The sequence below is a fragment of the Anomaloglossus baeobatrachus genome, chromosome 7 (genome assembly GCF_048569485.1).
Source record: "Anomaloglossus baeobatrachus isolate aAnoBae1 chromosome 7, aAnoBae1.hap1, whole genome shotgun sequence".
Lineage (NCBI taxonomy): Eukaryota > Metazoa > Chordata > Amphibia > Anura > Aromobatidae > Anomaloglossus > Anomaloglossus baeobatrachus.
The window spans coordinates 260,472,853-260,494,733 of NC_134359.1; the positions used below are offsets into that span (position 1 = coordinate 260,472,853).

At 46.8% G+C, this 21,881-nt stretch overlaps 1 protein-coding gene across 1 annotated transcript in view; it reads right to left on the bottom strand.

The window, feature by feature from the left end:
- BAIAP3 (BAI1 associated protein 3) overlaps positions 1 to 21,881 on the bottom strand; it is a 335,128-nt gene that overhangs the window by 33,320 nt on the left and 279,927 nt on the right. The window contains exons 19-22 of the mRNA XM_075318086.1: positions 14,273 to 14,370; positions 13,808 to 13,859; positions 12,802 to 12,950; positions 11,408 to 11,531 (exon numbers count right to left, since the gene is read on the bottom strand). Of these exons, the coding sequence (XP_075174201.1) occupies positions 11,408 to 11,531; positions 12,802 to 12,950; positions 13,808 to 13,859; positions 14,273 to 14,370 (423 nt within the window). The remainder of the gene's footprint in view (positions 1 to 11,407; positions 11,532 to 12,801; positions 12,951 to 13,807; positions 13,860 to 14,272; positions 14,371 to 21,881) is intronic.

Here is a 21,881-nt window from a genome sequence, read left to right on the forward strand (position 1 = left end):
TTATGTGCATTAGCGAATAAGATGGAGAAGAGATATTTAAGACTGTTTTTCTGCATTCTATAAACTGATGCATAACAGAATGAAGATGGACCTCATAATATTCATTGGGACCCCTCTGCTTCCATTTGTATTAGTAGTAACGTCCAGCCACTGAGTTGGTTGGGTCCAATGACGAATGTCCCTGCCTAACATACCACTGGTAGGATTCGCTGTTTTCACACTCCCCGGGCTCTTCACATGAAGGCTTCAAATACAGTTTGCATACAGGCAATCACGTCCTGACTGTTTCCTCTTCTGCATCTTTCAAGGTTTTCAAAAGAAGTTGATACATAAGTACGCACAATGTGAATGAGTGTTCAAATGATGAGCACAGGGAGTGTGAAAACAACAAAACCCTAATAGTATATTACACACTGTTGGAATTTCACATGGTAGAATCAGTGACATATCCTATAAATAACTGCTTTTTTGGATATCTTCACCATTCAACTCCATGAATACCTTATTTATATAGTACCTATAATTTTATTTTTTGAGGGTTTAAATAACATTCCCAAAAGTTGTTATAAAAGATGGTGTGCAGAAGGCCCTTACCATGTAACTTTTGTATAGCATTCGCTATTTTTGCCAACACAACATGCTGTTTGATGACTGGGGCAAAACTATGAGGAAAATATGTAATTCCTACATCACATTATTTTTACCAAAATCCAGTTCTGTTCCCATCCTTAATTAGTGAGCTCAGTTCTGTTCTTGTGTCTATGTAGTTAGCTTTCTACTCTTCTTGTATGTATGTAGTATGGTCAGTTCTATTACCATATGCAAGTATAAGCTTGGTTTTGTTACTGTATTTATGTAGTCAGCTTTTCTTTGTCGCTCCATTGGGAGACCCAGACAATTGGGGTGTATAGCTTCTGCCTCCGGAGGCCACACAAAGTATTACACTCAAAAGTGTAACCCCTCCCCTCTGCCTATACACCCTCCCGTGCCTCACGGGCTCCTCAGTTTTATGCTTTGTGTGGAAGGAGGCACACATCCACTCACACATCTCCATTTTAGTCAGCAGCAGCTGCTGATTGTATCGGTTGTAAGAAAAGAGGGCCCCCACGGGGCCCCCGGCATGCTCCCTTCTCACCCCACTAAGTCGGCGGTGCTGTTAAGGTTGAGGTACCCATTGCGGGTACGACGGCCGGAGCCTCATGCCGTGTTTCCTTCTCCATCCCTGAGGGCTCTGGTAGAAGTGGGATCCGAAGCGGTCATCCAGGTTCTGGGACCGTGCTCCCTCCGCAGCCCCTGAGGGAATCTGCTGGACAGGAGCTTATCTATCTTCAGGGACAGGGCCCTGCATCCACGAGGTACTCTGTATCCCTATGGGGACGGTGTATGGAGCGCCTGGTTTCCAGACGCCGCATCTGACTGCTGAATAGTGAAGACCGGGGACTACCGCGCCGACCGCGCCTGCTTGTCGGCCGCGGTATTAAATTTAGTCCCCGGCTTCATCGCGGCCTAGTGGAAAAACTCCCGCCCCCAGGCCTGTCTATCAGAGATAGGGGCGGGATAGCCGACCTGACGTCGGATGTGAGGGCCGGGGCATCCTGTATGCTCCCTCCCCCCTCACTGATCACTGTGGGGACCCCAGATTCCCGCACTTTTCATAACGCCGCCCATGGCTTCACTCCTCCCCTGAGAGCTCCGGCAGCCATCTTTAGGACTTTCTGCCGGTGGAGAATCACACAGAACAGCTCTGCAGCTCTGGGAGACCAGGCAGGGAATCTGGAGCGCACACACCCCGCTTGTAGCGGTCGGTAAGCCTGCACGGTCACTCGGTGTTGGTCCCCTTGGGTGCCGGTATAGATATGTATATATATATACTTATTCTGTTCGGCCGGGCTGTATACCCTTTTTTCTGTATACCCTCAGTGATCACGCTCCTAGGACACAACAGCGTGTCGGTCACAAGGAGCAAGGGCACTAAAGCACAGGATTTTTTTGCGACATGTACCTCTTGTAGGGCCATGTTACCTGCGGGTTCCACCTACCCTCACTGTGAGCAATGCTCGACCCCTGTTACGCTTGCTCAGCCGGAGCCTCGGTCACTAGTGGGCCCCTCGGCTCAGGCAGACCCCCCTGTTTCTACTGTCCAGGTGGCAGCGACTGAGTTTGCAGTTTTTGCTGACAAGCTCTCAGAGTCACTCTCACAATCCATGGCTCAGTCTATGGACAAATGGTCTGCCAAGTTGCTGGAAGCCCTGCAGTCCAGACCGGTCCTTAGACAGGCCCCGGACCCGGTTAGATCGGCACCTCCAGGTCCCTCTGGGTACACCCCGGCCGGGGTGGGCCCCAGGTCTCACGTGGAGGACTCCTCCACGGACCACAGTCCCAGACCAGCTAAGCGGGCTCGCTTGGAATCATCCCCGTCTTCCTCACGCTGCTCGGGTTCCCAGCTTGAGGACTCTCTAGAGGACGAGGCGGAGGTCGCAGCGCAGGGCTCGGACCCTGATGTTGCTCTCAATCTTGATACACCTGAAGGGGACGCCTTAGTAAATGATCTTATCTCGTCCATCAATCAGGTGTTGGATCTATCTCCGCCGCCTCCACCTATAGAGGAGTCGGCCTCTCAGCAGGAGAAACACCAGTTTCGTTTTCCCAAACGTACACGGAGTGCATTTTTTGATCACTCTAACTTCAGAGATGCTGTCCAGAAGCCCAGAGCGGTTCCGGACAAGCGCTTTACTAAGCGCCTTACTGACACACGTTACCCCTTCCCCGCTGACGTAGTTAAGGGTTGGGCTCAATGTCCTAAGGTAGATCCCCCAGTCTCCAGATTGGCGGCTAGATCCGTGGTTTCGGTTGCAGATGGCTCATCACTAAAAGATGCCACTGACGGGCAGATAGAACTCCTGGTGAAATCCATCTATGAGGCCACGGGAGCGTCTTTTGCCCCGGCTTTTGCAGCCGTGTGGGCACTCCAAGCTATCTCAGCTTGTCTGGCTGAGATTAATGCGGTCACACGTACGTCTGCCCCGCAGGTTGCATCTTTAACCTCTCAGGCGTCGGCGTTTTCTTCCTACGCCATGAACGCAGTCCTAGACTCTGCTAGCCGTACAGCGGTGGCATCCGCTAATTCTGTTGCAGTCCGCAGGGCCATGTGGCTGCGCGAATGGAAGGCAGACTCTGCTTCCAAGAGGTTCTTAACCGGTTTGCCGTTTTCTGGCGAGAGATTGTTTGGCGAACGATTGGATGAGATTATTAAGGAATCCAAGGGAAAGGACTCCTCCTTACCCCAGTCCAAACCTAAGAGACCTCAGCAGCGGAAAATACAATTGAGGTTTCGGTCCTTTCGTCCCTCCGCCAAGCCACAGTCCTCTTCGTCCAATAGACAGGACAAAGGCCAGAGGAACTCCTATGCGTGGCGGTCTAAGTCACGCCCCCAAAAGACCGCCGGAGGCACTGCTTCCAAGGCGGCCTCCTCATGACTCACGGCATCCCCGAACTGCATCCTCGGTCGGTGGCAGGCTCTCCCGCTTTCGCGACGCCTGGTGGCCACATGTTCAAGACCGATGGGTGAGAGACATCCTGTCTCACGGTTACAGGATAGAGTTCAGCTCTCGTCCTCCGACTCGTTTCTTCAGAACCTCCCCGCCCCCCGCGCGAGCAGACGCACTTTTTCAAGCAGTGGACGCTCTGAAAAAAGAAGGCGTCGTGACCCCCGTTCCCACTCAGGAACAGGGTCGCGGTTTTTACTCCAACTTATTCGTGGTACCAAAGAAGGACGGATCATTCCGTCCCGTTCTGGACCTCAAATTGCTCAACAAACCCCAAAATCCAAGTTGACACTGACCCAATCTCTGACCTATCTAGGGATGGAGTTTCATACACAGTCAGCGGTAGTCAAGCTACCACTAGACAAACGGCTGTCACTGCAGGCAGGGGTGCAATCTCTGATTCAGACTCAGTCTCACCCCTTGAGACGTCTCATGCACTTCCTGGGGAAGATGGTAGCAGCGATGGAGGCAGTGCCCTTCGCGCAATTCCATCTGCGCCCGCTCCAGTGGGACATTCTCCGCAAATGGGACAGGAGGTCGAACTCTCTCGACAGGAACGTCTCTCTTTCCCTTGCAACAAAGACATCCCTTCAGTGGTGGCTTCTTCCCACTTCTCTTTCACAGGGAAAATCCTTCCTGCCCCCAACCTGGGCTGTGGTCACCACGGACGCGAGCCTGTCAGGGTGGGGAGCGGTGTTCCTCCATCACAGGGCTCAGGGAACCTGGACTCCGATAGAGTCTTCCCTTCAGATCAATGTCCTGGAGATAAGGGCAGTGTATCTGGCCCTATTGGCTTTCCATCGTTGGCTGGAGGGCAGGCAGATCCGTATCCAGTCGGACAACGCCACTGCCGTCGCATACATCAACCACCAAGGCGGCACTCGCAGTCGTCAAGCCTTCCAAGAAGTCCGGCGAATTCTGCAGTGGGTGGAAGCCACAGCATCCACCATCTCAGCAGTTCACATACCGGGCGTAGAAAACTGGGAAGCAGATTTTCTCAGTCGTCAGGGCATGGATGCGGGGGAATGGTCCCTGCACCCAGAGGTGTTTCGAGAGATCTGTCGCCGCTGGGGAACGCCGGACGATGATCTCATGGCGTCACGGCACAACAACAAGGTCCCGGCCTTCATGGCACAATCTCAAGATCACAGAGCTCTGGCGGTGGACGCACTAGTTCAGGATTGGTCGCAGTTTCGACTACCTTATGTATTTCCTCCTCTGGCAATACTGCCCAGAGTACTACGCAAGATCAGGTCCGACTGCCGTCGCGCCATTCTCGTCGCTCCAGACTGGCCGAGGCGGTCATGGTACCCGGATCTGTGGCATCTCACGGTGGGTCAGCCGTGGGCGCTGCCAGACCACCCAGACTTGCTGTCGCAAGGGCCGTTTTTCCATCTGAATTCTGCGGCCCTCAACCTGACTGTGTGGCCATTGAGTCCTGGCTCCTAGCGGCTTCAGGGCTGTCTCAGGATGTCATTGCCACTATGAGACAGGCCAGGAAACCGACGTCCGCCAAGATCTATCACAGGACTTGGCGGATTTTCTTGTCCTGGTGTTCTGATAAAGGTCTCTCTCCCTGGCCTTTTGCCTTACCCACTTTTCTTTCCTTCCTTCAATCCGGAATGGATAAGGGGTTGTCACTTAGTTCTCTCAAAGGGCAAGTATCGGCACTCTCAATATTCTTTCAAAAGCGCCTGGCCAAGCTTCCGCAGGTCCGCACGTTCCTGCAGGGAGTTTGCCACATAGTCCCACCTTACAAGCGTCCGCTTGAACCCTGGGACCTTAACAGGGTGCTGACGGCTCTTCAGAAACCGCCTTTTGAGCCGCTGCGTGATGTCTCCTTATCACGTCTTTCGCAGAAAGTGGCATTTCTAGTAGCAGTTACTTCTCTCCGTAGAGTGTCGGAGCTGGCAGCGCTGTCATGCATGGTTCTCCGTCCTGTTCCGGAATTTCTCCCTAAGGTGGTATCGCCTTTTCATCTCAATCAGGATATCACCTTACCGTCATTTTGCCCTAATCCAATTCACCGCTTTGAAAAGGATTTGCACTCATTAGATTTAGTGAGAGCACTCCGTTTCTACGTGTCTCGCACAGCGCCCCTGCGTCGTTCAGATGCGTTTTTTGTCCTTGTGGCTGGTCAGCGTAAGGGTTCGCAAGCTTCCAGGTCAACCTTGGCTCGGTGGATCAAGGAACCGATTCTTGAAGCTTACCATTCTTCGGGGCTTCCGATTCCTTCGGGGCTGAAAGCCCATTCTACCAGAGCCGTAGGGGCGTCCTGGGCATTGCGGCACCGGGCGACGGCGCAGCAGGTGTGTCAGGCGGCTACCTGGTCTAGTCTGCACACTTTCACAAAGCACTATCAAGTGCATGCCTATGCTTCGGCAGACGCCAGTCTAGGTAGGCGAGTCCTTCAGGCGGCGGTTGCCCACCTGTAAGAGGGAGTCGTGTCGGCTCTTGTTATCGAGGTATTCTTTTACCCACCCAGGGACTGCTTTTGGACGTCCCAATTGTCTGGGTCTCCCAATGGAGCGACAAAGAAGAAGGGAATTTTGTTTACTTACCGTAAATTCCTTTTCTTCTAGCTCCTATTGGGAGACCCAGCACCCGCCCCTGTTCCCTTCGGGCTGGTTGTTCTTTTGTGTACACATGTTGTTCATGTTCAATTGTTTCATGGTTTTCAGTTCTCCGAACATCCTTCGGATTGAATTTACCTTAAACCAATTATAAGTTTCCTCCTTCCTGCTTTTGCACCAAAACTGAGGAGCCCGTGAGGCACGGGAGGGTGTATAGGCAGAGGGGAGGGGTTACACTTTTGAGTGTAATACTTTGTGTGGCCTCCGGAGGCAGAAGCTATACACCCCAATTGTCTGGGTCTCCCAATAGGAGCTAGAAGAAAAGGAATTTACGGTAAGTAAACAAAATTCCCTTCTTTTCTGTTACTACATTTATGTAATAGGCTTTGTTCTGTTACTATATCTTTTGTAATAAGTGTTGTTTTGTTAACCTATGTGCTACACTTGTTTCTTTTACTGTATCTATGAAGTTACCTCAGTTTTGTTACATTATCAATGCTGTAAGCTTAGTTTTGTTGTGTTTCTGTTTAGAAAGCTTTGTTCTGTTATGGTATCAATATAGTAAGCTTAGTTCTGTTCATATATCTATGTAGTAAGCTTGGGCTGGTTATGTATCTATGTAGGAAGATTAGTTCTGTTCCTGTATCTATGTAGCTTTCTACTCTTCCTGTATCTAGGTAATAAGCTTGATTCTCTTACCATATGTATGTAGTAAGCTTGGTTTTGTTATGGTATTTATGTAATAAGCTTGGTTCTTTTAGAGTATCAATGTTGTAAGCTTGGGCTGGTTATGTATCTATGTAGCAAGTTTAGTTCTGTTCCTGTCTCTATGTAGTAGGCTTTCAACTCTTCCTGTATCTATGTAGTAAGCTTGGTTCTTTTACCATGTCCATGTAGTAAGCTTGGTTTTGTTATAGTATTTATGTACTAAGCTTTTTCTTGTTACTGTATCTATGTAATAAGTTTTGTTCTGTATCTTTTGTAGTAATGCTGTTTTGGTAGTATATGCGGTACACTTGTTTCTGTTGTTGTATCAAGAATTTACCTCAGTTCTGTTACTGTATCTATGTAGTAAGCTTGGTTTTGTGCTGTATCTATGTAGTAAGCTTGGTTCCATTGTGTATCTATGTAGTAAGCTTGGTTTTGTGCGGTATCTATGTAGTTAGCTTGGTTCTCTTATGGTATCTAAGTAGTAGGCTTGGTTCTGTTGTGTAAATATGTAGTTAGCTTGGTTCTGTTATGTATCTATGTAATATGTTTGGTTCTGTTGCATAGCTATGTAGTAAGCTTGATTTTGTTGTGTATCTATGTAGTAAGCTTGGTTTTGTTGCATATCTACAGTATATAGTAAGCTTGGTTTTGTTGTGTATCTATGTAGTAAGCTTGGGTCTGTTACGTATCGGTGTATTAAACTTGGTTCTGTTACAGTATCAATGTGGTAAGCTTGGTCCTGTTACTAACAGAACAATAATGCATCTAAGATGGCACAGGAATCAGGAATCCCAAAATGAAAACACCAGCTAATTTTTTTTTAAGGTTTTGTTACCTCTGTTGCTTTTACTGTCTGCCCACAAATCATGGGTCAGTTCTGTGTGATTGCGCAAAAGACTGTCGACCAGCCCCACCTAACATAAAATGGTCCTATCCAATGAACACCCTTTGAGATCACATGCCTATATAGAAAGGGCTGGAAAATGCCTTGGACCATACCATTGGAGGGTGCTGGTGTTAGTAATGACTAATTTTGAATGACAAAATCATTTGTTTAGTATATATATATATATATATATATATATATATATATATATATATTTATATTTATTTTTAAACTTAAACTAATAAATTTCCCAAAATACAGAGATTTTTGTGTTACTTAAATAGCATATTCCATAGTATTATACAGATAATGTCATCTTTTGTCAATCTCAATCTCCACTGTTGCTCGTATTCTGAATTCCCCATTATAGACACACAAGGGAGACATATATCAAAGGGAGCCAATTAACCTATCAGTATATTTCAGGACAGTAGGAGAAAGCTGGTGGAACAATATGAAACGGCAAATACGCCGGGTTCCATACAAAAGTGGGACCTAAACGCTGCAAGATTACAGCGCTAACCACTGAGTCACCCAGGACTTCCAGCACATTTAATGACCACTGATCTAGATAGGTGCACCGCTTTTAGATTTCGAGTTTCAAAGCCTAGAGTTATGTCATCAAATGATTTTCCGCTGGGTTTCTGCTGGGTCTTCATTTTCTCACTTTCCCTTTAGGCTTATTTTTAGCTTCATTTTTTTTGTGCCTCATCCCAGGGAGTACTGAGATAGGGAATGTGCAGATTCTAAAATGTATAATCCCATAGACTTTCATGTATATTTTCTGAACCAAATTAGTGACGGTCTATTAAAAATATTTACGCAGCTAAAAGCAAGATATAGCAAGATATAGCATATATGGAAAAAAACAAAGTCATGGCCAAAGGGTTTAAGGCTATGTGCGCACGTTGCGTCGGAGTACCTGCAGTTTATTCTGCACGTTTTCCTTCCCTTGGTTTTTGACCAAATGGCTTTTGACCATTTTTTAGCGCTAAAAACGCATGCGTTTTTACCGCGTTTTTAGTGCGTTTTTAGCGCTTTTTACCTGCGTTTTCACATGCGTTTCTGCAGATGCGTTTTTGAGATCAAGACACTGAGAAATAAAGTTGAAATAGTCAAAAAGATTGAAAAAAAAGAGAAAAAAATTATAAAATTAACTTTTAATAAAATTAAATGGGAAATTATCAAATTTAAATGTAATAATAGTGGTTATGCACATTTTTACAGAAAAATAGCTAAAGTTTATTATTTTTTTACATTTAAATTTTCGGTTATTGTGTGTGTGTAAAGGAACATTAGAACCCATTAATTTTTCCCCAGAAAAGCATGCGTTTTTGGAGCCAAAAACGCAGTGAAAAAGCAGGTAAAAAGCATGAAAAACGCAGGAATTGTGATTTTGGTTGCTTTTTGCCATTTCTCATTGACTCCAATGTTAAGGAAACGCTGCAGAAATGGCAAAAACAACTGACATGCTGCTTCTTTTTCAGCATGGTTTTTGACCACAAATATGCAAATTAAACGCTGCTGAACAAAAAGCAAAGTGCAGACAGGATTTCTGCTTTTCCCATAGACTTTGCTGGAAATCAAAAACGCATGCGTTTTTGCGCAAAAACGCTGCAGAAACGCGGAAAAAAAACGCAACGTGCGAACATAGCCTAAGACTGACACAAATTTTGGCTTTTGCACAGTTTGCTACTTTGGTGGTATTAGATCTTTTCGTTGGATGTTTCTATGGTTATTGAAGTACAATAATAAAATACATCAAGTTTTTGCAAAGACTCAATATTTACAGCAATGACCCTTATTTTTCAAGATTTCTGCCCTTCGCCTTGGACAGCAAATGGGCCAAATTCTGACTGATGACCCATTCTTGACTCATCAGTGCTTGTAGTTTATCAAAATTCCTGAATTTTTTGTTTGTCCATGCAATTTTGGAGAATTGACCATAGGTTCTCAATGGTACTGAAATCTTGGAGGGTTCCTGTCCATGGACTCAAAATATCAATGTTTTGGTCACTGAGCTACTTAGTTATCACCTTTACCTTGTTACATGGTCATCATGCTGAAATAAGCATTGTTCTTCATCAAAAGTCTCCTGGATCGTTGGGAGAAGTTGGTCTTGGAGGATGTGTAGATCCCATTCTTTATTCCGGCAGTGTATTGTGAGTGAGCCCCTCACTTGGATGTAAATTGACCCCATACTTGAATGGTGTCTGGATGCTTTACTGTTGGTAGACACTGGACTCATGGTAGCGCTTACTTTTTCTTCTCTGGACAATCATTCTTTCAGAGGTCCTAAACAGCCTGAAGGGGGCTTCATCAAGGAAAATAAATCCTCTGTTGTCCAATGCCTTTCTGTCCTTCATAGTTTTTGTTTACTGAAGTGGCTTCTTTTCTGCCCTTCTTGATACCAAGCCAACTTCCAAAAGTCTTCACCTTAGTATGTGTGCAGATGTACTAACGCCTGACGCCATTCTTGAGCAAGCTCTGCAGTGGCGTTGAATTTAACCTGTAGCTGAATCCACTTTGGAAGACAGTCCTGCCACTTACTTGACTTTTTTGGGCACCTGAAGCCTTCTTCACAACAACTAAACCTCTCTCTTTGATGTTTTTGATGATCTACTAAATATTTGATTTAGGGGCAATCCCCTCAAGCAGCAAAGCCCTTGCCTGTAAAGCCCATCTGATGCAAAGTAATGAAGGCTGCATGTTTCTTTGGAGATAACCATGGTTAACAAAACATGACAATGATTTCAAACACCAGCTACCTTTTAGTGCTTGCTCACATGGGCGTATATTCTCTCATGTGAGATAATTGGTCCAATTATGCTAATGACATTAGGCTCAAAGGCTGATCAGAGTTTGAGCCCAATGTAATTTACTGTGATCCTATTCTTATGCATACAAGAATTGTATAACAGGTGTTGAGTAGATGGAGAACTCAAATTCTCTATCTTCTCCATTATCAGTGTCAGTGAGTATCGAACTGCACTCAGATGACATCAGAGTGCAGTCCGATGTTTTGCACTCACCCATACACTTTTTATCTTTTGCATTTTGCAGACATTATTTGATACAGTAACTGTGATATCTATTTATTCTATTATTTATATTCTGCAGTTTGTTTCTATGGTCCTTCGAGACCACCTTGTGGACCGGAATTGAATTAATGTCGTCTATATATCACTAATATCTTATGATGGGATGATACTCCCATTCTTGGTGTTTTTCTTAATGACTATCTTCTTATTTTATTCTGTTTTTATTGGATTTTGAATAAAGATATAATTTTTTTTTCTAATATTGACTGATTACTCACCTATTTACATAGGTATCCTCAGAGCAATATGTCTGCTCTTATAATTTACTCAGCATGATACAGAGATATAGAACGTCTTGTCCTCGTTAACACTTTCTGAAATTATATAAGCAGGTGAATTTGTTGGAGGGCTGAAATTTAGTGAATTTATTATTTTTTTGCTATGATTAAGTTCATTTTCCCGGCTGGGAATGACTTTCTTCTGATCACTCTTCATGACAATCAGGAGCGAATGCAAATTGCCACTATAACTTTGTTGTGAAAAACGATATTCGTATCAGTCTCAAAGATTTTGGCCATGACTGTACAAAAGTACCATAGTACCTGGGTGCAACTGAAGGGTTATCATTGATATTTCTAGACAACAGATTACCTTATCTACTTCTACAGCTCGCTGTATCCTCTCACAGGTCTTTTCGTGCACGGTTTGCAGCCATGTGTGAATGGACACTTTAAACAGCTCGTGAAAACCTGTCAAGGCCAGTGATTTATTGTCTCTGTGGAAACAAAGGACATTATTGCTGAATACTATGACGTAAACTAATATTTACCAAGTAGAAAGTGTTCTAGTTGTGGAAACTTATGGCAGGATAAATGCAAAATTGCTTATCGCTGGGACCCACAGACTGAGGTTCTGGAAAGCCATGAATGGAGCTCTGCTGCTCCAGTCCTGATTGCCTTGGAAGGGTGCGAAGTCATGATGAAGAAGTCGGAGAATTCGAAACGCGTTGACTCAGCCATTTGTAAACCACATCGTTCCATCCTTTTGAAGGCAGAGCAGGTCAATACACTCATTTTCCCTTTCGGATAGATCTCTTGGCTCAAGGAGCCCATGAAACTGCAGCAGCCATCTTTTACATGCCCAATGGTTCACCCTCAAGGTGAGCACATAGGACAGTACGTTCAGCTACATACCCAGTTAGGACCCATTGCACATTTTCAGCTCTCTATACTGACAGACACATAATAAATATGTTAAAGGGAACCGGTCACCAGTGTTTCGGCCTATAAGCTGCGACCACCACCACCGGGCTCTTATATACAGCATTCTAGCATACTGTATATAAGAGCCCAGGCTGCTGTGTAGAACATAAACACTTTATAATACTCACCTAATGGTCGTGCTACGGTGGAGTTGGGCCATATGGGTGTCTCTGTTGTCCGGTGCCGGCGCCTCCTCTTTCGGCCATCTTCGTCCTCCTTCTGAAGCTTGTGTGCATGATGCATCCTACGTCATACACACAGGCCGGTATTGAGGTCCTGCGCAATTGCACTTTGATCTGCCCTGAGCAGGGCAGATCAAAGTATTGTAGTGCGCCTGCGCGGGACCGGCGAGTGTGTATGACGTAGGATGAGTCATGCACACAAGCTTCAGAAAAAGGACAAAGATGTCCGAAAGAGGAGGCACGGCACCGGACAACGGTGATACTCCTATGTCCCAACTCCACCGTAGCGCGACTGTTAAGTGAGTATTATAAAGTGTTTTTTATGTTCTACACAGCATCCTGGGCTCTTATATACAGCATGTTAGAATTGTGTATATAAGAGCCCAGTGGTGGTGGCCGCAGCTTATAGGCCGAAAAACTGGTGACAGGTTCCCTTTAATGATATTGAACTGATTTTAATATGTCATCGGTCGGTACCTGTTAATACACTCCCCATAAATGAACACATCACAGAGCAAACTGTATCTATGAATCACACTGATCCCATCATTTGACAGCTGTATGACCTGCTGGTGCGAATGCGAATCTGAGGTTCTCTTACTTTAACGGCAAGTAATCCCTGAAGCGCCTCAGTTCATTGAGGGTGATGTAGAGCTCAAATAACGTCTCCCCAATAGCATGAGTAATATGGGGCTCTTCAACCTCCAATCCCTTTAGGTTCTCCATTGTAATGCTCATTTCATCAGCCACCTAAAGGACCAGGAGACAAAAATTCATCACTATTTGTAAAATATTGGTTATTATTTAAATCAGTGCCATATGTAGTCCTGAATATATTTTTAGGCCTCTTTACAGATGTCCATGAAGCACCAATACTGCTTGGATCACAATACCTAGAGTTAAGATACCTGGCGGTCAGACCAAGCTTTGCAGCTCGAGCATGTTCTCTAGTCACAGACATGTGAATGAGTCTTAGAGATGAGTGAACCCGATGTTTGGTGTTCGGGCCAAGCACCGACTTTCCTCCAGAAGACAGAATATGGGTGTGTTACATATGTTGACCACTCATTCATCGCGGTGCTTGGGTACGCTCACTGCTCAGCCCAGTGTGACCCACTGGAAGTGTGTTAACAGCTTGCATTGATGTTACCAACTGTGTGATCGAATGCAGCGTGCAACACCCCAAAAAATATGGAAAAACCCCATCCACACGCCCCCTTATGGCGGGCTGTATGTGAGCGGAGACCTGAACTGCTAATCAGTGACTTCCATTTTAGTTCGGGTCAAGTCCGAACCCGTGGAGGTTTGGTCAGCTGCAGCCATAAAACCGAACTTCCACAGGTTCGCTCATCTCTAGTCTTGGGTTTGGTTCAGCTGCACCCACCGAACCAAACTTCCATGGGTTCCCTCATCTCTAGTTTTAGACAGCAACTCCATCTCCAACAATGAAGGTAATAGCACTGTGTTTGGTTTGGTATAGATCTCTATAGGTGTGGCCATCTCAAAACATCAAAATGTGTTAAAAAAATAATGAATGTTCTCTATTTTCTTGAAATATACAGTACATCAGGTTCATTTTCATGGCATCAGAATATATCACATCTTACCAGTTTCTCTAGCTGCCGGTAGGTGATACTGAAGAAATCCACCTTTACAATACTAAGGACAGAAGAATGATGCTGTAAACAGGAGCACCGCTACAAAATGGAATATATAAAGATATCTAATATACTAGGGAATGTGTGTTAATTTTTTAATGCTGAAGCTACAGCCGCCCAGTCCATCGCTACCCAATGTGATCAATAGTTGGGCTCAAAAGGCAAAAGAAAAGATCAACCTGTACAAGAAGGTTATCAGGTGTGTAATTTATGTGTTAGAACGGATTGGGACTCTACGCCTAGTTTTTGCACCAAATGTATTATTACAGTGCGATACTGGATAAATATGCACTTTCGGATTTGATGATTTGGTGCAAATTACACCATTTTTGATAAATGTGGGCCTATATATTTGGTTAAGATTAATGTGTGAATCATATGGGTCGGCTTCTCATGTCGTTTTACAGAACTCACCTGACAAAGAGCTTGTTGTAGACATTCTGACTCTTCTCGATGTCATCATGGACAGAATCTGACAATTTCACCAAACACCGCAGCTGTTCTACATCATTCTAGAACATTCACACATGTATATTATAGATATATAGGCAAATGATGAAAAACTGGAAACAACATTTTCATAACACCACATTTTATTCAGCATCGCTATGTGCAAAAATACACGAACATACACATTTTGGTTCCCATCAATAACTTGTCCTCCCATTGAGAAATTGGTGCGTCATTGGCCAGTAGTAGCAATGGGAGCCGCCAGCAGCAGATCTTGATGATTTGCCCAAGTGCATTCAGAATGCCAAATCCTTCCTCAGACAACCATTGATAACCTCACTGAAGCTAGGACTGTAAATGGGGGATTACTGCACACGGCACTCATACTCCATACTGAATCAATCAAGGGTTTTGAAAATGTTGTTGCAATTTTTTTTTTACGTCATCTACGTATTGTTAACATGTCCATCCATTCTGTAATTTCCATAATTCAGAAACTTTTCCATCTTTGTTTCACAATTGAAATGTCGAAACGTGTATTATATATTTTTTTTATTATACAGAGGCTGCAATAATTATTGAACGCGTCACCAATTTTCTATGGTTTGATTTCAGTCAATTTTGGCTTGGACCATTAGGAAGGCGGCAAGTACCGCCAAAATGCGTAGTCCGTTTTTGTGTGTGTCTTTCATCCACCATACGCCATGAGCTCTGCATTATTTTAATTGTGCTCAATACAGAGAAATAATTTGTTTTACTGCCACCTGGATTTCTGAATTTCTTGCTGGATCCATTCCATTGTTACCATATATATATATATATATATATATATATATACACATGCACACACACACACACACACACACACAGTACAGACCAAAAGTTTGGACACACCTTCAAGGCATCAAAACTATCAATTAACACATATGGAATGAAATACCTAACAAAAAAGTATATTCTAGGTTCTTCAAAGTAGCCACCTTTTGCTTTGATTACTACTTTGCACACTCTTGGCATTCTCTTGATGAGATTCAAGAGGGAGTCACCAGAAATGGTCTTCCAACAGTCTTGAAGGAGTTCCCAGAGATGCTTAGCACTTGTTGGCCCTTTTGCCTTCACTCTGCGGTCCAGCTCTCCCCAAACCATCTCGATTGGATTCAGGTCTGGTGACTGTGGAGGCCAGGTCATCTGGCGTAGCACCCCATCACTCTCCTTCTTAGTCAAATAGCCCTTACACAGCCTGGAGGAGTGTTTGGGGTCATTGTCCTGTTGAAAAATGAATGATGGTCCAACTAAACGTAAACCGGATGGAATAGCATGCCGCTGCAAGATGCTGTGGTAGCCATGTTGGTTCAGTATGCCTTCAATTTTGAATAAATCCCCAACAGTGTCACCAGCAAAGCACCCCCACACCATCACACCTCCTCCTCCATGCTTCACGGTTGGAACCAGCCATGTAGAGTCCATCCGTTCACCTTTTCTGCATCGCACAAACACACGGTGGTTGAATCCAAAGATCTCAAATTTGGACTCATCAGACCAAAGCACAGATTTCCACTGGTCTAATGTCCATTCCTTGTGTTCTTTAGCCCAAACAAGTCTCTTCTGCTTGTTGCCTGTCTTTAGCAGTGTTTTCCTTAGCAGCTATTTTACCATGAAGGCTGCTGCACAAAATCTCCTCTTAACAGTTGTTCTAGAGATGTGTCTGCTGCTAGAACTCTGTGTGGCATTGACCTGGTCTCTAATCTGAGCTGCTATTAACTTGTGATTTCTGAGGCTGGTGACTCAGATAAACTTATCCTCCGCAGCAGAGGTGACTCTTGGTCTTCCTTTCCTGGGGCGGTCCTCATGTGAGCCAGTCTCTTTGTAGCGTTTGATGGTTTTTGCCACTGCATTTGTGGACACTTTCAAAGTTTTCCAAATTTTTCAGACTGACTGACCTTCATTTCTTAAAGTAATGATGGCCACTCGTTTTTCTTTACTTAGCTGCTTTTTTCTTGCCATAATACAAATTCTAACAGTCTATTCAGTAGGACTATCAGCTGTGTATCCACCAGACTTCTGCACAACACAACTGATGGTCCCAACCCCATTTATAAGGCAAGAAATCCCACTTATTAAACCTGACAGGGCACACTTCTGAAGTGAAGACCATTCCCGGTGACTACCTCTTGAAGCTCATCAAGAGAATGCCAAGAGTGTGCAAAGCAGTAATCAAAGCAAAAGGTGGCTACTTTGAAGAATCTAGAATATAAGACATATTTTCAATTGTCTCACACTCTTTTGTTAAGTATTTCATTCCACATGTGTTAATTCAATTTGATGCCTTCAATGTGAATCTACAATTTTCAGAGTCATGAAAATAAAGAAAACTCTTTGATTGAGGTTTGAGGTGTGTCCAAACTTTTGGTCTGTACTGTATATAATATATATATATATATATATATATATATATATATATATGTGCACACATATACATATACACATATATACATATGTATATATACAGTTAGGTCCAGAAATATTTGGACAGTGACACAAGTTTTGTTAGTTTAGCTGTTTACAAAAACATGTTCAGAAATACAATTCTATATATAATATGGGCTGAAAGTGCACACTCCCAGCTGCAATATGAGAGTTTTCACATCCAAATCGGAGAAAGGGTTTAGGAATCATAGCTCTGTAATGCATAGCCTCCTCTTTTTCACGGGACCAAAAGTAATTGGACAAGGGACTCTAAGGGCTGCAATTAACTCTGAAGGCGTCTCCCTCGTTAACCTGTAATCAATGAAGTAGTTAAAAGGTCTGGGGTTGATTACAGGTGTGTGGTTTTGCATTTGGAAGCTGTTGCTGTGACCAGACAACATGCGGTCTAAGGAACTCTCAATTGAGGTGAAGCAGAACATCCTGAGGCTGAAAAAAAAGAAAAAATCCATCAGAGAGATAGCAGACATGCTTGGAGTAGCAAAATCAACAGTCGGGTACATTCTGTGAAAAAAGGAATTGACTGGTGAGCTTGGGAACTCAAAAAGGCCTGGGCGTCCACGGATGACAACAGTGGTGGATGATCGCCGCATACTTTCTTTGGTGAAGAAGAACCCGTTCACAACATCAACTGAAGTCCAGAACACTCTCAGTGAAGTAGGTGTATCTGTCTCTAAGTCAACAGTAAAGAGAAGACTCCATGAAAGTAAATACAAAGGGTTCACATCTAGATGCAAACCATTCATCAATTCCAAAAATAGACAGGCCAGAGTTAAATTTGCTGAAAAACACCTCATGAAGCCAGCTCAGTTCTGGAAAAGTATTCTATGGACAGATGAGACAAAGATCAACCTGTACCAGAATGATGGGAAGAAAAAAGTTTGGAGAAGAAAGGGAACGGCACATGATCCAAGGCACACCACATCCTCTGTAAAACATGGTGGAGGCAACGTGATGGCATGGGCATGCATGGCTTTCAATGGCACTGGGTCACTTGTGTTTATTGATGACATAACAGCAGACAAGAGTAGCCGGATGAATTCTGAAGTGTACCGGGATATACTTTCAGCCCAGATTCAGCCAAATGCCGCAAAGTTGATCGGACGGCGCTACATAGTACAGATGGACAATGACCCCAAGCATACAGCCAAAGCTATCCAGGAGTTCATGAGTGCAAAAAAGTGGAACATTCTGCAATGGCCAAGTCAATCACCAGATCTTAACCCAATTGAGTATGCATTTCACTTGCTCAAATCCAGACTTAAGACGGAAAGACCCACAAACAAGCAAGACCTGAAGGCTGCGGCTGTAAAGAAGGGCAGTGAGCCCCATAGGGGTGAATGGACCCCATGACGATCGGGAGGGTGCAAGGTTAGGAAAGGGTTAATAGGTTTGCATGGGATGGGGGATGTGTGTGAGTACAGGATTGGTAGTAGGGAGCTGTAAGGGGATTGGGGGGGAGCAAGGAAGGGGTGGGGTGTTGGGAGAGGTATAAGAGAGGGGGGTGTGCTGTTTACCTCCCCTTTCGTCGATTGATCTTTGTGTCCCAGGACGTAGTGCTGCTGCTGCTTCCTGCCATGGCTGCCCTTGCTGAACTCCTGGAGATGGTGCGGGGGGCATCCGAGGTCATGGGAGTGGATGCCCTGAGGCAGCAGCTGGCAGCGGTCTGTGGGGCTGGAGCGGCGCCGCCTGCTGTTCCAGCGCCCGGGCCGTGGCTACGTGCTCGGCGGGCGCGACCGCCGGAGCGCTACTCCCCCAGCTGGAGGGGGAGAATCAGATCAAGGAGCCCCTGCGGGGACCCTCCGGAGCAGCGGCGGAGCCCTCCAACTAACCTAGGGGAGCAGCCGGCCACCGGGAGGAATCCGCGACGGAGATCCCGTGGGGTCGGGGGTGGGCGGAGCATCTGCGAGGCCCACTTCCGGTCCGCGGCCTGCGCAGCACCAGACCGGAGCATGGATGACGGCAGCCCCCAGTGATGTGCCGGCTGGGGGTGGCGCTCGGCGTGCCGGATTGCCGGAGGAGACTCCCTGCAGGCCGCAGGGGAGAGCAACAGGACGGGGGACGGGAGCGGATGTGAGCGGCGAGGTCAGGAGATCGGAGGAGGGGTACGGTGGCCCGCAGGCACAGAGGAGATCGGTAGTCACGGTCCCCCCCGGCGAGGAGCGTGCTGGGGGTGGGTCCCGGCGAGGAGCAAGCTCGGCACGGCCTTCCGGCAGTCGGGAGGGAGCCCACTGAGGACGACAGGAGAAGGGGCGGTGCAGCAGGATATCACGATTACAGCGGGAAGAGACGGCGGCAGGGCGCCACGGCGGGAGAAAAGGAAGAGGTCAAGCAGGAGTCGCCCGGACGAGCGGGGTGCGGTGACCGTGGGGGTCGACGGCCGCCAGGTGCGGGCTGTCCCCTCGCTGGTCCCCCCTGAGGATTTCGGCAGCGCATCAGACTCCAGCGAGGAAGAAGGAGCAGCGGCAGGTCGGACGGAGCGGCAGCTGGAAGATCGTGGCACGGCTGTTCCGGCGTCGGCTCAACGGCAGCCTGGTGAGCAGACAACAGAAATGTTACATGCTGTGGGTAGCGCGGGCGAGGGCGGGGGTTCCGTCGCGGGACGCGTTGCGCTGGGGGCGAGTGCGGTCGGGCAGTCTGGTTTACCGGGTCCAGAGTTTTGGGGGCAGCTTTTGGGGGTGTTGCAGGGGTTGTCTGCGGAACGGGGTAGTCGGACTGGGCCTGGGGCTCCGGTGGGGGCGTGGGTGGGCCCCACGGAGGTGGTGCGGACAGAAGCGCCGGTGCGCGATGTTGCTGCGGGGGACACGACCTCGGCGGCAGGTACGGGACAGGAGGCTGGTGGGGCGGCTTCCGTGGGTGCGAGTAAGGAGGCGGAAAAGGAAAAAGAAAAGGAGGATGAGGTAGTGCGTTTGGATGATAGGGCACGGAGTGAAATTTATGTGTGCTTTGAAGGGCAGTTAGGGGTTCATTTGAAAAAGGAGGTGAGGGAAAAGATTTGGAAGGGGGAGTATGTGGAAATTTTTTCCCTGCTTCCCTTGGAAAAGTTTAATTTGGATAAGGTGAAACCTAGTGATACAAAAAAGGAGAAGGAGGATGAGGAAAAACGGCGGTATAGGTTGATCCCGAGGACGTTTACCAATTGGTTGCAGGCCTTTGCTATCTTAGCCAGTGTGATCGGGGAAAAGGAGCCGGAGCATTGTTCCGCCCTATTTGGATATATGGACGCGATAGGGGAAGCGTATAGAGTATACGGCGGTTTGGGGTGGTTGAGATATGATGAGCAGTTCCGGCAGCGGAAGGCTCTGCGGCCGGGAGTCCAGTGGGGCCACAAGGATATTTCTTTGTGGATGCGGTTAATGACGGCGCCGGCTCAGCCCTTTCGAGGGGGTGCCGGGAGCCCGGGTGCGAGTGGCGGGTCCTCGGCTGGACAGAAAAAGGGAGCTTGTTGGCAGTATAACGAGGGACAGTGTAAGTTCGGGGCCTCTTGTCGGTTCAGACACGAGTGTTCCGGATGTGGAGGGTCCCACCCTCTGGCCAGGTGCTTCAAGAAAGGCAAAGGAAAGGCGGGGGAGGGGTCTGGAAAAAGGGAGGACGCCAATGAGGGTAGAGGCGATGCTTCCCTATTTAAGTAGATACCCGGATGTGCGGGCGGCGGAGTTGTTGGAACGTGGTTTTACAGAGGGCTTTCGGATTCCGTTTGAATCTGAGGCGCCGGTGTTTCGCCCGGGAAACTTGCGGTCCGCAAAAGAACATCCGGCGGTGGTGAAGGAAAAGCTGCAGAAGGAGGTGGAGTTGGGGAGGATGGCGGGCCCATTCCAGGACCCGCCATTCTCTAATTTACAGATTTCCCCCCTTGGGGTGGTACCTAAGAAGGAGCCGAACAAATTTCGGCTCATTCATCATTTATCTTATCCGGCGGGATTGTCGGTGAATGATGGGATATCACCGGAATTGTCGGCGGTATGTTATGTATCGTTCGATAGGGCCTTGGAGCTGGTAAGGGTAGCGGGGCGGGGGGCCCTGATGGCAAAGGCGGATGTGGAAGCAGCTTTTTGTTTACTCCCGGTGCATCCAGAGAGCTTTCATCTCTTAGGGTGTATGTGGGATGGTGAATACTATGTGGATCGTTGCCTTCCGATTGGCTGTTCCATTTCGTGTGCTTATTTTGAGGCATTCAGTACGTTTGTGGAATGGGTAGTCAAGGAGGTGGCAGGAGTCCATTCAGTGATTCACTATTTGGATGACTTCTTTTGCGTGGGTCCGGCGGGCTCTTCGGTTTGCTCCTTGTTGTTGTTTACGTTAGAGCGGATCGCGCGGAGCCTGGGTATTCCGTTGGCAAAAGACAAAACAGAAGGGCCGGTGACGGTATTATGTTTCTTAGGTATCGAAATTGATACACTGGCAATGGAATGCCGGTTGCCGGAGGGAAAGCTGTTGGATTTGAAGGCGTCGGTGCGGTTTTTGTCTCAGGCCAAGAAGGTGCGGTTGCGCGAGTTGCAGTCAGTGCTCGGAAAATTGAATTTCGCTTGTCGCATTATGCCGATGGGGCGGATATTTAATAGGAGACTGGCGAGCGCAACCGCAGGGGTAAAAGCTCCAAATCACTTTGTCAGAGTGACAAAAATGATGAAAGGGGATTTGTTGGTGTGGGAGGAGTTCTTGGACCGGTACAACGGTCGGACCCTTTGGATGAGCGAGGCGGTGTCCAATAGCCAGCTGGAATTGTACACGGATGCGGCTGGGGCGACAGGTTTTGGAGCAATTTTTCAAACGCGCTGGTGCGTGGGAAAGTGGCCGCGGCGGTGGGTGGAAGCAGGTTTGGTGAGGAATTTGGCGCTGTTGGAATTGTTTCCCATTATTGTGGCGGTGGAGTTGTGGGGCCCTGTTTTTGCTGGAAGAAGGGTTTGCATGCATTGTGACAACATGGCGGTGGTGCATTCCATCAAGGCACTGTCGGCAAAATCCCCGCCGGTTGTGGGGTATTTAAGGCATCTAGTGTTGCGTTGTTTGGAGTTAAACATTTGCGTGGTGGCTCGGCATGTGCCTGGGATTCGCAACGAGGTGGCTGATGCGCTATCACGGTTTCAGT